The sequence below is a fragment of the Delphinapterus leucas genome, chromosome 7, assembly GCF_059928025.1.
Source record: "Delphinapterus leucas isolate spDelLeu-1000000601 "Yukka" chromosome 7, BTC_Dleu_Yukka2, whole genome shotgun sequence".
NCBI lineage: Eukaryota > Metazoa > Chordata > Mammalia > Artiodactyla > Monodontidae > Delphinapterus > Delphinapterus leucas.
The window spans coordinates 100,839,432-100,854,515 of NC_143135.1; the positions used below are offsets into that span (position 1 = coordinate 100,839,432).

General features: G+C 38.7%; 1 protein-coding gene across 3 annotated transcripts in view; it reads left to right on the top strand.

Moving 5' to 3' along the window:
- The first annotated feature begins 80 nt into the window (after positions 1–80).
- The window catches only part of CHEK1 (checkpoint kinase 1), a 38,473-nt gene continuing 23,469 nt past the window's right edge, over positions 81–15,084 (top strand). The window contains exons 1-7 of one of the 3 annotated variants that reach the window (XM_022560365.3): positions 81–4,990; positions 5,755–5,839; positions 7,404–7,627; positions 8,761–8,825; positions 8,918–8,987; positions 12,769–12,957; positions 13,622–13,726. In XM_022560365.3, the coding sequence (XP_022416073.1) occupies positions 4,819–4,990; positions 5,755–5,839; positions 7,404–7,627; positions 8,761–8,825; positions 8,918–8,987; positions 12,769–12,957; positions 13,622–13,726 (910 nt within the window). In that variant the 5' untranslated portion in view covers positions 81–4,818. Of the gene's footprint in view, positions 5,490–5,754; positions 5,840–7,403; positions 7,628–8,760; positions 8,826–8,917; positions 8,988–12,768; positions 12,958–13,621; positions 13,727–15,084 lie in introns of all 3 variants that reach the window. The other 2 variants (XM_022560366.3, XM_022560367.3) reach the window with 2 other exon arrangements.

Genomic DNA, 15,084 nt, shown 5'->3' on the forward strand with positions numbered 1-15,084 from the left:
GTTTATGCTGGGCTGATAGAAGGACAGAAAACAGACCTCATCTGTGCTCTTAGCTCCCTAAATGAGCCACATAGGGGCATTCTGTCTTTCTCTCTCAAATCAGGAGAACTATCAAGGACTAGCTCAGATCCTACATATACAAACAATTTTGTCATTTCAAAAACTGCAGTACCTAGCACAATGCCTTGCACATAGTGGGTGCTCAGTAAGCTTTTACTGAATGAATAAAAGTTTGTGGGACCAGAGGAGTGCCGTTTCTGGGCAGGAAAGGTAGCTGCATTGCCATCATGTCTCTGTTCTCAACACCTCTTGTCCTTAGAGGCTCTGACTACAAGGGACAGAAGGTGGCTAGCCAGACCTGATCTCACCAGTGCCTTTGGGACTAGCTAGGTGTTTTTGTTTTTATGCAGGAGTAAATCCAGTGATACTAAATCAGTAGTTTTGAAGACTTAAGGCAAACAGTGAAATTATTCTCAATGGAGAGGACGAAACTCCTCCAACATCGTGTATAGAACTTGATGGTCAGTAGGTGTTTTTGAATTAGCTGATTTGTAACCATACGTATCTATCTGAAATCTAGCTTTTCAGTACTCTCACTTATCCTTTAGCGATTTCCTTTAGCTCATGCACTAAAACTGTTGTGAATATTTAAAGGTGAGCTTCTCTCTCCGTTAGTCTCAGCCTCTATTATTATATATCACTAACAAGCTCCATGATCTGGTTCTGAAGCCCTTGCCAAATTAGCTACAAAAAGCACAGGAGTTCCATCTATATTTAATGTCAGGACAAAGAGCCTTATGTTCAGTTACAATAGGGTATTTTATGTATTTTAAGACATATGTCAGTGATGTGTATAAACCCTTAGTTATTAAAAAAAAAAAAATACAAGGTAACGCTTTACTGTTACCTGTTTAAGAAACAGGAGCAATGACGTGACTTTCAGATAAGTCAAAATGGTGCTCCTAAAGGTATGCTCAGGTCTACCTGTGTACCCAGGAAGCAGCCTTCCAAACCAGTTTTATGTACCACGTGCTTCAACTGTGGGTGAGATTTAGATCTGATGTAAGATTTGATTTACTATATGTAAATACATGACTTGATTTATATACAGAATTCCTCCCTAGTGGAAGAGGTTATTCAGAGGTGGGTTTTTTGTTTGTTTTTCTAACCAATATGAGTAATACCAGTTAGAGATCATTAGTGATTTACCTCTGTAGGAATGGGATAACCCTTTATCACTGTACTTGTTACTCTTATGATTTTTTTTTTTTTTTTTGCGGTACGCGGGCCTCTCACTGTTGTGGCCTCTCCCGTTGCGGAGCACAGGCTCCGGACACGCAGGCTCAGCGGCCATGGCCCATGGGCCCAGCTGCTCCACAACATGTGGGATCTTCCTGGACCGGGGCACGAACCCGTGTCCCCTGCATCGGCAGGCGGACTCTCAACCACTGCGCCACCAGGGAAGCCCTACTCTTATGATTTTAATTTTGTTACTTTCTAGGGTACATGAAGCTATAGTTTTTAAAAATTTACTTCTAATTTCCATTGTTACAGTGCACTTAGTGTAAAAGAAAATCAAATAATTCTAAAAAGGAACAACACTGTTTTCCACACCCCCCCCCCCCGAGGGAACCACTTTCAACTCAGCTGATTCTCATATTACTTACCTCCATATCATTAAATGACTTGCTTTATTTTGCTATGTGTTGGTTTTTCAATTTTAGGTATCATCTGTTGACTTTCTAGTGTGGAAATTGAGGATTTGGTTCTTTTTCACCATCCTGCTCTTCCCATGGACACATATATTCTCACCATCTCAAGGCTCTATTATAGTTATGGTTTAGGTTAACTCAGTAGTTTTTACCTTAAGGCTTTTCACAACTAGGCCACGTGGTATATATAATGTTACTACTTTTTTTTCTGCATAACATTTTTGAAGGGAGTTTTTTCACTTGTGTTTTGTACTTGTCACTGATTTCTCCCCAGACTCACCTTCATTTGTGCCAGCTTCCTTTTAGTATGTTCAACTTATTAGGTATTCATTCTTAGAGATGTCGTCTGTTCTGGTATATTCCAGTTTGGATTGGTTTACTCTCTAGGTTTGCTACACACCTCTTGGGTTGGTGTATCCTTTCACTGTTATATTGTGTGTTAATCCCCTGACTTCTTTCTTGATTTATCACCACTACCTTCCTAAGAAAGTGTGTGGGAGATAAATTTCTTGAGGTCTTGAGTGTCTGTCATCACACGATTCATAGGTTGGCTAGGTATAGAGTTCCAGGTTGGGATTAACTTTTCCTTAGAATTATTTTTGAAGGCATTGGCCCATTGTTTTCTGTCTTCTAAATGCTGAGAAATGCAATGATATTCTGATTCTTATTTTTTTTGTATGTGTCCATTCCCTCTCACTCCCTCCCCAGACCTCTTTGTATGTACTATTTTGAAATTTTCCCAATGATGTGTTCAGAAGCTGGGTACTTTAACCTTGGAAAAGTAAAGTATGGAAAGTATGGGAAAAGTATGGAAGGTCAAGTTCTTTTGTCTGGGAAGTTTTCTTGAGTCATTTGTGGATTCCCCCGACTCCCTTTCTTGTTGTGAAAAATAAGTTACTTGGATTTTGGACTTCCTAGATTAGTCTCCCAATATTCTTATATTTAATCCTCTGTTTCCCATCTTTATTCTTCCTTCTGGAGATTTCCTGAACTTTTTGTTCCTAACCTATCTATTTTGTTTACTTTTTTCTACTATCATGTATTTTTTTTAATATCCAAGAGCTTTTTGTTTGAATATTCCTTTGTTTGGACATCTTTCATATTAAAGGCCTTTTCAAAGTCTTGCTTGTTAGCTCTTATTAAAGAGTGGGACCCTAAAAAGACTGGAAGGTCTGTTTGGTTTGGGGTGGGGCTTATTGAATGTGGGCTTCATTCTCCTGTGATCTGGCTGCATTGTTACATTATGAGATCCCTGATATTGGTATCTTTAGATCTTTTCTTCTATATAGGTAAGATTCCCTTGAGAAGGCTTTTATGTCCTCTGAAGTATACAAGCCAGGCTGCCAGATTTCTGGGAGTAAAGTGAGGAAAGAAGGCTCACAGGTTCAACCTTCAGTGCATAAACTTAATCCTTTTGGTTTCAGTTAGGTACCTAACCCTTAACTGTGCCTGATGCTATCCAGTTCAGATAACCATGTATTTACCCTCTCAAGTCTAGTACCAGCTTCGGGGAGGGGCAGTTCCTTGTATACACAGAGGAGGGAGAGGACCCAAGGGTCTATTCGCTTCATACATAGTCTTTCACCCTCTTTTAGCCCCACCTTCACCTCATTCAGTACCTGTTGTCACTAATTCAACTTGAGCCTTTAGTGAGTTCTATGATGTAAACCAAACTGCTTTTCTGCTTTCCCATTGCTGGCTTTAGGATTCATCTTTCTTTCATCTAAATTACCATTCATCTAAAGACTTTCCACTTGGCAAAAATTTTGTTTGTCATGTTCTGTGTTTGTGGGTTATTGCCTTTTAAACATTTACTATTTTAAAATAGTAAATTTAATATTTCATTATTAAGTTATTTTAATATTTACTCTTAATATTTACTATTTTAGTAAGGTTTCAGAAGGGAACAGGTTTTTGTGAGCATCTATTCTTTAACTGATACTCTGCCTGAGATGTGTATGCCTTATTTTTTTCAGGCTAAGATACCTTTATTCTATCTAGACACAAAGGAACTGTGCCGGTCGGGTCCTCCTCTTACTTTCTTCATATTCTTTGTTTGCAGCATGCAGTGCAGAAACTAGAGAAAATGGAGTAAACGATCTGGAAAACTTACTTTATTATACGAAACCTAAACAGTGATGTCACGGTTAAAAACTTCTCACATAAGCATTTCGAAGTGTTCTGGTCTTGTTTTTTGTCTTTTAAACAAATGTATGCATTTTTGTGTAACATATTTTACACTTATTTTACCAGTATCACAATCAAGAGCTAGTTATGCTTATTGTATGTGGCCCAGTTTTAAGAATTGGAGAATAGATGATCTTGCCTGCGCCTTGAGTTCCCAGTCTAGTTTACTGTTGAGAGGGAGTATCTATTTCAGTTTTTCCACATTGTTTTGTTCTCTAGCCAGTCCCTTTTTCAGAATTTACTTTCGCACCTAAACTGGTTATTCTGCTTTTAAAATTTGCATTGTAAAATGCAGCGTTGTTGCTTCTACCTGCCCGTTCCTTACACATTAAAGAGAGAGCAGGTAGAACTAAGCTACGCAGTTGTAATTCCTTCAAAAAGGTTGAGTGGAGGTATTGTTTTGGTGCCTGTTCGGACGAGACATGGTAAAACTGGTTATCCTGACATTACCTCCAGCTACAAAAGAGTAGCTTTCTTCATCCCGATGCCTTCCCACCCCCCATTGCAGTGCAGCCAGTATTTGATGCTTCTCGCTCCTATCACAAAGTTCCTTTCATTCTAAACAGGATCAATGCTCAACAGCTGTCCCTGGCTTCTCGGCTCCAGTTTTATCTGGGCCGCGCTTTAAAGTTACAGAGACAGCACTTAACGGAGTGTGATCCTCGCTACCCTGCCAGGCAGCGGGGCGAGATGCTCGGGGGGTCCGGGGCGGTGGTAGCTAGCCCCGCAGTGCTGCTCTCCCCGGGAGCGCGAGGACGGGCAGCCAGCCGGCCGGCCGAGGTCGCACCTGGGTCCCACTTCGCGTTTGGGCCCGGAGGTCATTCACACCGATGCACTCGGCAGTTCTTAAACCTCTTCAGCCAGGTTCTCCTCCTGATTTGAAAGTAACCCGGCCCCGGCCAGCGTGAGCCTGCGGGGAATGCAGGCGCCAGGCCCTGGCCGGCCCAATCTGCAGAGCAGCCGGCCCAGGAACGCGCGCCTCCTTGCTTTCCGGCAAGGGAGCGCGCGTTTGCGACAATGTGACGCCAGCAAGTTTTGGCGGGAAAAGCCCTGCATTTGGATTCCTGTGGTGGCGGGCAAAGGACGGCCTGGTGAGGAAGGGCGGCCGGTAGAGAGGGAAAGTTCCTGGAGCCGGAGTTCGGGGGCTACATGATTTAGGAGGGGCACAGCGAGAGAAAGTTCTCAGCGCCGAGCCTAGAGGATCGGAGAGACTCCTGCGGAGGGGCGGTTTCGGAGGGTGGAGGAGTGGGGTGCCAGGCGGATCCCGTTATACGGGACTGGAGAGAAGACTTCCTCTGCAGGCCGAGAGCACCCGAGGTTTGGGCCCCAGCCGTCCGCGTGTCACCCAGCCCTTCCTTCCGCTTCTTGGGGCAGTTTGGCTCCGCCCCGAGCTCCTCCTGGCCTTGGGGACGGGGCGGGGGTGGGAACTGGGAGTGAGCGGGTCGGGAGGAGCGGCTGCGGTCCTCGTAGCGATTTATTTCCTCCTCTGCTAGTCCACATCCCCTTACTCTAGCCCGACGCTTCACCTCTCACACCCTTCCCCAGTCCCCCACCGTAAAGCACTGGTCCCCCAACTCCTCCGCGCCACTGGTACGTTTCCTCGGCCGCCTGGAAGGCGGCGTTTCAGCCTTCGCTTTGCGTGGGAACGGGGCTTGTGAGTTACCAACGAAATGCCAGAGTTTAGAATACTTGTTTGTGCTTTAAAGACTTGGGTAAAATATGGATGAGGTGTAAGGGGAAACCAGGAGCTGTGATTCACCTTGAAGAATCACGGCAAGAGGCGGAGCTCAGCGGCTTTACAGATGATTGAAGCGTGTCCTCATCCACCGTCTTTTCTGGGTTCCTGCTTTTACAGCCGCGGGACTTAGTGGAGTCATGGCAGTGCCCTTTGTGGAAGACTGGGACTTGGTGCAAACCCTGGGAGAAGGTGCCTATGGAGAGTGAGTTTGAGTCCTTTTACCCCGACTTCACACTTGCTTTAGTTTTCTATTGTCTCCTTCGAGTACAAGTTGGTTATTCTGGAGAACAGATCTTTGTATTTGAAATCTAAAACTTTGGGGAACTGAAGCTACACAATCTTTTGTAAGGGTTATTTTTTTTTCTTCCTTTTAGAAACAAAACAAAACAAAAACATTCTCTTCCTAAAGAGCTAGAGGAGAATTCTGAAGTCAATTTCTCCTCCCACATACTCCTTCCCGGGGTTCAAACATAGTGGTTAAATGAGCAAATGAACAGACTCTGGAGTCACGTTGCTGGTCATTGTTTTGTGTTCTTAGGCAGGCTTCTTAATGTCCTTGTGTGCCTCTGTAAAATGGCATATCCCACAAGTACTTAGAACAGTTACTGTAGACACATATAGTATCGGATTAATAAATGCTAGGTAATGTTATTACAATTAAATGAATAGAGCAAGAATGAAATCTTGCCGTTTGGGACATCATGGATGGACCTAGAGGGTATTATGCTAAGTTTAAGTCAGGCAGAGAAAGACAAACACTGTATGATTTTACTTAATAGGTTGAATCTAAAAAACTAAACAAATGAACAAACAACAAAGAGAAATAGAGTTAGATACAGAGAACAAACAGGTAGTTGCCAGAGGGGAGGATGGTGCTGGGGAGGAGAGAAATACCTGTGGTACAAACTTCCAGTTGCAAAATAAATGAGTCTCCGGTATGAAATGTACAGTGTGGGGAGTATAGTCAAGAACTATGTAATATCTTTGTAAGGCGACATATCCTAACTAGACTTATCGTGGTCATTTTGAAATGTATAGAAATATCGAGTCACTGTGTTGTAACAGGAACTAACATAGTGTTGTAGGTCAGTTATGCTTCAAAAACAAACAAACTCATAGAAAAAGAGATCAGATTTGTGGTTACCAGAAGCAGGGTGTAGGGGCGGGGAAGTTGGATGAAGGCGGTCCAAAGGTACAAACTTCCAGTTAAAAGATAAATAAGTACTAAGGATGTAATGTACAACATGATAAATATAATTATCACTGCTGTATGTTATATATGAAAGTTAAAAGAGTCAATACTAAGTTCTCATCACAAGGGAAAATATGTATTTTTTCGATTTTTAAAATTTTGTATCTATATGAAATGATGGTTGTTCACTAAACTTGTGATAATCGTTTCAGTGCTTTATGTCAACTATAGCTCAGTAAAAGTGAAAGAAAAACAAGTTAAATGAATAGAGCATGTGTATATGTGATGTGGCCTAGAATTGCTATTATCCCATTTTAGTTTATTAAGAATTTATTAAATGACTTGGATGTACAGCATACTGACTTCTTTGGAACACTAGCTATCATACTTCACATTTCAGAAAGGAGTAGTATCTGTTGAGAACATGGCGTAAACCATTCCCATGGTTTCTCCCAGGTGGAGAAACTAATAAAGGTAAAATAGTTTTGGATGAGTTATGTTTAGCCTTTTGAAGTTTTAAAAGAAATATAATTCAAATGTCTGGAATATTATATCTCTTCCTTTTTCTTTTTAGAGTTCAACTTGCTGTGAATAGAAGAACTGAAGAAGCAGTTGCAGTGAAGATTGTGGACATGAAGCGTGCCATAGACTGTCCAGAAAATATTAAGAAAGAGATTTGTATCAATAAAATGTTAAATCATGAGAATGTAGTGAAATTCTATGGTCACAGGAGAGAAGGCAATATCCAGTATCTATTTCTGGAGTACTGTAGTGGGGGAGAACTTTTTGATAGAATAGGTATGGAAAAGATTGAAGATAATTCTTATGCTAAATAAGTTTTTAAATTTGTTTTTTAATCTTGGGACTGCTGCTTCTTCATTGTCCATTCAGACTTGCTTATGCAATAGTGAAATTGGAGTAAATTTTCTTGTTTTTGCAACTTATGTAAACACTGGATGCATATGTAGAGTCATCAAAGAAACTTTTTTCCCAAGTTGTATAAGTGATTTGGGGTGGGATTGCTAGTTTAAGAATGGTAAACTGTGGTCTCATGGTGAAGAATCATAAGTGTGATGTATGCATATGCAGAAAAAGCTTTTTTTCTTTGTAGACATTCTAGTCTCATGAAATCATTGCATACATTTACAGATCCAAAATAATAGCAAGTTGTTACATAAGTGAAATTGAGAATTTTCTACGATTGCTTTATATATATTAAGTAAAATCTGTGCTTGCTGCTTAAATTTTCTGTGTAGATTCAAAGTCTTGATATTAAAGAACAGTAAGAAGTACATAAAATATATTCTGTGGATCTAAATTTATTATTTAGAGCTATTGTATTAGCAGTTAATAAGTGATTATTAGAATCTTCAGTATCTATCTCAGAAAAGTTGGGAATAAAAGAAATCAAAAGTTAATGAGGGAGATAAAAATATAAAAAGATAACTGACAATAGAACCTTTCTTAATAAAACTGTATTTCCTGAAGTAACTTCACAGGAATTCATGGTTTTGTAGTAGTGCGAGAAATTATATGAAGTTTAAATTTGTTGTTAAGTACTTAGTGAAATCAACTTAGATTTGTGTAGGCTTCCACTTCGGCAATTACATTTCAGGAGTGGAAAAAATATTGGCATAAGTATAAGTAGGGGCTTTCAAGGTATGGCTTGCATTCTTGATTTGGGTGATAGTTTGTTATTTCTCTGTACTTTTCCTGTGATGTTAATTTATTTTTGCCACTTAACACATGGGGAAATGTGAGTTATTAAGTACTATATGTACTAGTGGACTCCAGAATCCTTTCACTGTTAGCATTAGATTCTCTTTGCTAAAGTACAATCACAAATGTTTAACTTTCGAATTAGGAGACTGTGTGGTTGATGACTGATTATATTTACCTGGTGAACTAACTTTCATAACTAATTCTTATAGAGCCAGACATAGGCATGCCTGAACAAGATGCTCAGAGGTTCTTCCATCAACTCATGGCAGGGGTGGTAGGTACAGTTGTCTCTAACTTTTACTTAAAATTAGTCTTAGTGAAGTAAGTTACCCTATTCTGGTATGCTTTCCTCTGCTTCTCTTTTAGGTTTATCTGCATGGTATTGGAATAACTCACAGGGATATTAAGCCAGAAAATCTCCTATTGGATGAAAGGGGTAAGTTTAGCATTTTGTTGCTGCTACCTAATCATTTTAGTACAGCCATACAAAGGCAGGATCAAGGCTTTCCATTACCGAAATTTCAGGGCAAAAAATATTAAATTGAAATACCCTGGACCTTAGCCTTGACGTATTTGTTCTTTTTAATTTAGGACTTGGATAAAGATGCAGGGCTTTTAGTTATATTTTATGGATGTCATAAAAACTGAGAGGGATGGATAGTGTTAGTGTTAGCTTATAGAATCAGGATCGAAAAAGGTGACAAATATCCACTGCATATGAGGCAGTGATTTTTGTCTGTTTTGTTTAATGTGTTAGAATAGTGCCTGGCAAATAGTAGGTTTTCAACAATGTTTATTAGATGAATGAATTTAGCAGACCAGAGAGGTGGGTTAGATTTAACACATACTGGATCGTTACTCAATTCAGTATTTGGATTGAAAAAAACTAACGAAATAAGTACAGTTTAATGGCATGTCTTTGGCAGCAAAGAAGGTTTAAAAAGACTTACTAGGCAGCGGACTTCATATTAGTCACCCATGTAATTTGATCATTGGAAAATTAAGGTGATAAGGTGAGAATGAGGAAGGCAGCAGTCCAGCACTTCTCTGGAAGGCCATGACGGGAATAATAGGTGTTTGGAACAGTACTGTGAAAGGCATGTAGGCTACCGAAGTACTTTTATAGGTGAGTGACCAGAATGCTGAAAGGGCTAGAAACTATGTAAAATAAGGCATAATTGAGCAACTCAAGGGAAATTTGCTAATTGTTAAATACAGTTCTTCACAGTATGTGGGTGAAAACTATGTGGAGGCAATTTGGATTAGTACAAAGATGACCCTCATTAATGGATCTGCCCCAGAACTTAACAGGTTGCTTTGTTGTAGGGTTTTTTTTTTTAAATTTAATTAATTTATTTTTGGCTGCGTTGGGTCTCCATTGCTGAGCATGGGCTTTCTCTGGTTGCGGCAAGCAGGGGCTACTCTTCGTTGTGGTGCACGGGCTTCTCATTGCAGTGGCTTCTCTTGTTGCGGAGCATGGGCTCTAGGCACGTGGGCTTCAGTAGTTGTGGCACGTGGGCTTCAGTAGTTGTGGCACGTGGGCTCAGCAGTTGTGGCTCATGGGCTCTAGAGCTCGGGTTCAGGAATTGTGGCGCACGGGCTTAGTTGCTCTGCAGCATGTGGGATCTTCCTGGACCAGGGATCAAACCCATGTCCTCTGCATTGGCGGGCGGATTCTTGATCACTGCGCCACCAGGGAAGTCCCTGTAGTAGGTTTTTAACAGGAGATTCAAACACTGGATTATTAATTATCAGGGATATTGTAAAGGGAATTTAAACATTGCTTGGCTGGTTGGACCAAAGTAATTTTCACATCTTGTCCAACCCTGAGGTTTAGTGTTTCTGGCATTATCGTGCCCCATCATAAGTACCAGTGTATGTTCTTATCAGCCTTCTTCTATCTCTTTCTGAACTCTATAATTGACCTTCATACAAGGGGATAAATTAAGCCAGCTTATATAAATAATGGAGATGTGAGTATGTAATATCTGGAATGTGAAAACTTTGTTCCCAAACTAAAAATACTGTTTTTTTTCTCTTTATAAAGATAAAAGTAATCATGAAATAAGATCTAAAGTATAAAAAAGAAAGTAAAAAATCACCAGAAATTCACCAGTCAGTTATAACCAGTGTTAATATTTTGGTTAATATCTTTTAGGTATCTTTTTATTAACCCATCTACTAACCTAGCTACTTAAGACCCTTCTTTGGTTATTTAGCCTTCTGCAAGTTGTTCCATAAAGTATGTAGCAAAATTTTAGATATTCAAAAAATTTGGTGTATTGGGAAAAGGAACTGTAGAATGGTCTGTTGATGAATCCCAAGAAATGAGAGCACAAGCTGGGAGACTTCCCTCTGCTTCTATTTTTCATTCTATGTCCATTACTTTTTGAATATTAATAGCTTTGATGGTATTATAATCAGTTCTTCCCATTCCTCATATACAAATTAAGTCCTTTTTTTATTAAATAGGTTTCAAGCTACATAAAATCTTCTAGAAAGGAAGGATTGCAGTTAGGAAAGGGAAGGATTTATAGGAGGTTTCAAAGAAAATAGAGTGTACTTAAACTAGGTGTTAGGTGAGTGGATGTTGATTATAATGATTTTTCATATCTTGCATATTATATAAATAATCTTTTGTTTCTATTCAATAATAATATTTTTTAAAAAAGAAATACAACATTATCAATATAGTTGAAGTCCTCCTCTGTATTCCTTCCAAATGTGTGCCCCTTTCTTTTTCTCAGAAGTAACCACACTCCTCAATTTAAAATTTATTATATACAGTTCTCTAAGTATTATGTCACAGACATAGTGAAACTACAGACTCTAAGGAATACTGTAGTCATCCATTAGTATTTTCAGTGATTATTGCTTATAGGTAACTTGGAACTCTTAATCTCAGTGATTTGTCAAGATTGTGTCATATACAGCTGTTAAAAGGATAATTACAGTGGCCACCTCCCAAGTCATAGAAGTAAACATCAGTGGCTTACATATTATATTGGGTGGATGTAATTGATTTTTAAAGAATCAGTCCCCTGTTTTGGAACATTTAAGTTGTTTCTAGCTTTAAAAAAATATAAGGCAGTGATGACTATTCTATAAATTAATGCACAGGCCAATATAAAAATTAGGTCATGTTATAATGAATATTTATTATGGCACTTGCCGTTTTTTCCATTTATACCTGATTCCATGTCAGTACATATAGATATACCTTGTGTTTTTTTGTTTGTTACCTATATAATCTCATTGTACATGTGTACTATAAGATTTAATCATTTCTTTATTGATGGACATTTAGGTTATTTACAAACAGTATTGTTATGGTATGGATATCCTTATGTTTGTGAATTTGTGGAAGTATTTTTGTGGGTATGGTCCTAGAAGTGGGAATTCCTACTTCAAAGAGCATGAGTATTTCAAATTTTGGCATCTTTTGCCAGATTGCTTTCTAAAAAAGTTTTACCAGTTGATACCTAATAATAGGGGAGTCTCCCCTATCTCTGAAGACTAGGTTAGATTCCCTTTCTGTAAGATCTTGTAATGTTCTATATTTTCATAACCTCGACAGCAGTTGTTATTGTTAGTCTTCAGTAATTTATCTACCTACATGGCTAGCACAGTGTCACTCAGTTACGGTAGATATTCACTAAGTGTAGTTAAGGTGAAGGTTCTGCCGATAGCTTGTGTGTGCTGAAGATGGGAAGTTAGAGTGGAAATTTGCTCTTCTGGTTTGTTTTCTGTACAGAGTCATCCTCCTTTTCTAAACTTAGCCACCTTGACAAGAAGTTCTGGTGGTTTGTGGGTCTTTAGTTTCGGTCCAGCCAGCTGGGTTTGTCCACTGCTGGAAAAGTTGTGCCTAGTATGTTATTGATGTCTCCCTCCTGCCCTCTGCACAACCCGATGAGGGCATGGCTCTCTTTTCAGTGTTTAAGTCTGGAGTGCTCTTTTCTAGAAGGCCCTTTTGACTCCAGGATCTTTCTTTAATCTGGTCCATACTGTTTGTGTATTGACAATATTTGTCTTAAGTTAATAGAAGCCATGAGGCCTTTTTCTAGTTTTAACTATATGATAATGTCTTTAATTTCTTCTTTTTTAAAATTTCTTTTTGGTCATAACACCAGTGGTTTTCCAATACAACTCAACTCCTTTAAGTATATCTATTTACAAAACATTTTTATCCAGTGCCATCCTCTTTTCCTTTGGTTTAGATAACCTCAAAATCTCTGACTTTGGTTTGGCAACAGTGTTTCGGCATAATAATCGTGAGCGTTTATTGAACAAGATGTGTGGTACTTTACCGTATGTTGCTCCAGAACTTCTAAAGAGAAAAGAATTTCATGCAGAACCAGTTGATGTTTGGTCCTGTGGAATAGTACTTACTGCAATGTTGGCTGGAGGTAAGAGCTTTTTATTTATTTATTTATTTTTCTGCGTAATTTTTTTTCATCTTTATTGGAGTATTATAATTGCTTTGCAATGTTATGTATGTTTCTGCTGTACAACAAAGTGAATCAGCTATATGTATCCATATATCCCCATATCCTCTCCCTCTTGAGCCTTTCTCCCACCCTCCCTATCCCACCGCTCTAGGTCGTCACAAAGCTGATCTCCCTGTGCTATGCAGCAGCTTTGAGTTTTTTAATCATGATAAAATTCCTGTCCTTAGGAAAGCCAGGTTTCTTATACCAAAATAAATGAAATGAATCAAGGGGATCCATATTTATGTGATAGTATTTTAATATTAACTTATTTGTAACTAATTTGGAACTTTTAATCCCAAAGGTTTTTAAAAATGAAGTATGTATAGCTATTAAATGAAATATCACAGTAGCTCTCTCTTTTAAAATTCATGTGAATACTTTTGGAAAAGAGTAAGGCAGGAAGTGGACTATCTATCTTAGAAGTGCCTCTAAAATTTCTTAGAGTTGGCATTCTTAGTTTGGAAACCATATTGAATTAATTTGGAGGAAACTTTTACTGGATTTGTGTCATTGATTATTTTCCCTTAAAATTGTATAATTATTTGAACACTCAGAAAACTGGGACTTGTTTCTTTTTCAGAATTGCCGTGGGACCAGCCTAGTGATAGTTGTCAGGAATATTGTGATTGGAAAGAAAAAAAAACATACCTCAACCCTTGGAAAAAAATCGATTCTGCTCCTCTAGGTAACTGGGTTATTTTGATGTAAAGTACTGATTTCTTGGATAATGAAGCCTAGTGCTATTTGAATTTTTTTCTTACATTTTTTTTTCTTTTTAACTTCTAAATCATTATGTAAATAATCCATGATCTTTATAGAGGAAGTAGAAGAATAATAAATTAAAAAATTGTAAAATCCAACCCTATAATCCCAGCACTCAGGAAGAGCTTCTTTATTTTTTTTTTTAACATCTTTATTGGAGTATAATTGCTTTACAATGGTGTGTTAGTTTCTGCTTTATAACAAAGTGAATCAGTTATACATATACATATGTTCCCATATCTCTTCCCTCTTGCGTCTCCCTCCCTCCCACGGAATAGCTTCTTTTAATGTTTTGATATGTGCTTCTATATTTTGTAGTAAAAACTATGTGTTTGTTATATATGTATATTATTTATAAGTATGTGTGTTTTCACAAAAAATGACATCCCACTATACATGTTATTTTGTAACCAGTTTTTTTGTGTGTGTTAATGCTTTGTGAACATTTTTTCATGACTGTAATTGTAGGTCTACATCACTGTTTTTAAAGACTGTGATGATATTCTGCTATATGGACATGGCTGGCTTACTATACTTATCCAGTTCACCTTTTTAGAGATTCAGGATTTTTTCTAATTTTTCACTGCTGTGAAAGAGATATGATGATCATCCATATAACTTAATCTTTGCACATACCTTTAAATTATTTAATTAAAGTAAAACCCCAGAAGTGGAATTGCAGGGTCAAAGATGTATACAGTTTTTAATTATTATTGTTTACTTTGCCAAATTGTTTTCCGGAAAGTTTGTACCATTTCATCACAGTCTAACTAGTTTACATTTAAACTTTTTTTTTTGGCCATGCTGTGCGGGATGAAGGATCTTAGTTCCCTGACCAGGGATGGAACCCGTGCTCCCTGCAGTGGAAGAGCGTGGAGTCTTAACCACTGGACTGCCAAGGAAGACCCTTAAACTTTTTTTTTTTGACTAATCTAATAGGCCTACATATAAGAACCGTATTCTGTTTTTCTTTTTGCGGTACGCGGGCCTCTCACTGTTGTGGCCTCTCCCGTTGTGGAGCACAGGCTCCGGACGCGCAGGCTCAGCGGCCATGGCTCTTGGGCCCAGCCGCTCCGCGGCATGTGGGATCTTCCTGGACCGGGGCACGAACCTGTGTCCCCTGCATCGGCAGGCGGACTCTCAACCACTGCGCCACCAGGGAAGCCCCTCTGTTTTTTATTTTTATTTTAAATTTAGTACCAATGAAGTTGTATATTCATTGTATATCTATTAGCTTTTAGTCTGTTTTTGTGAACGTGTCTATTTTGCTCATTTTTGGTA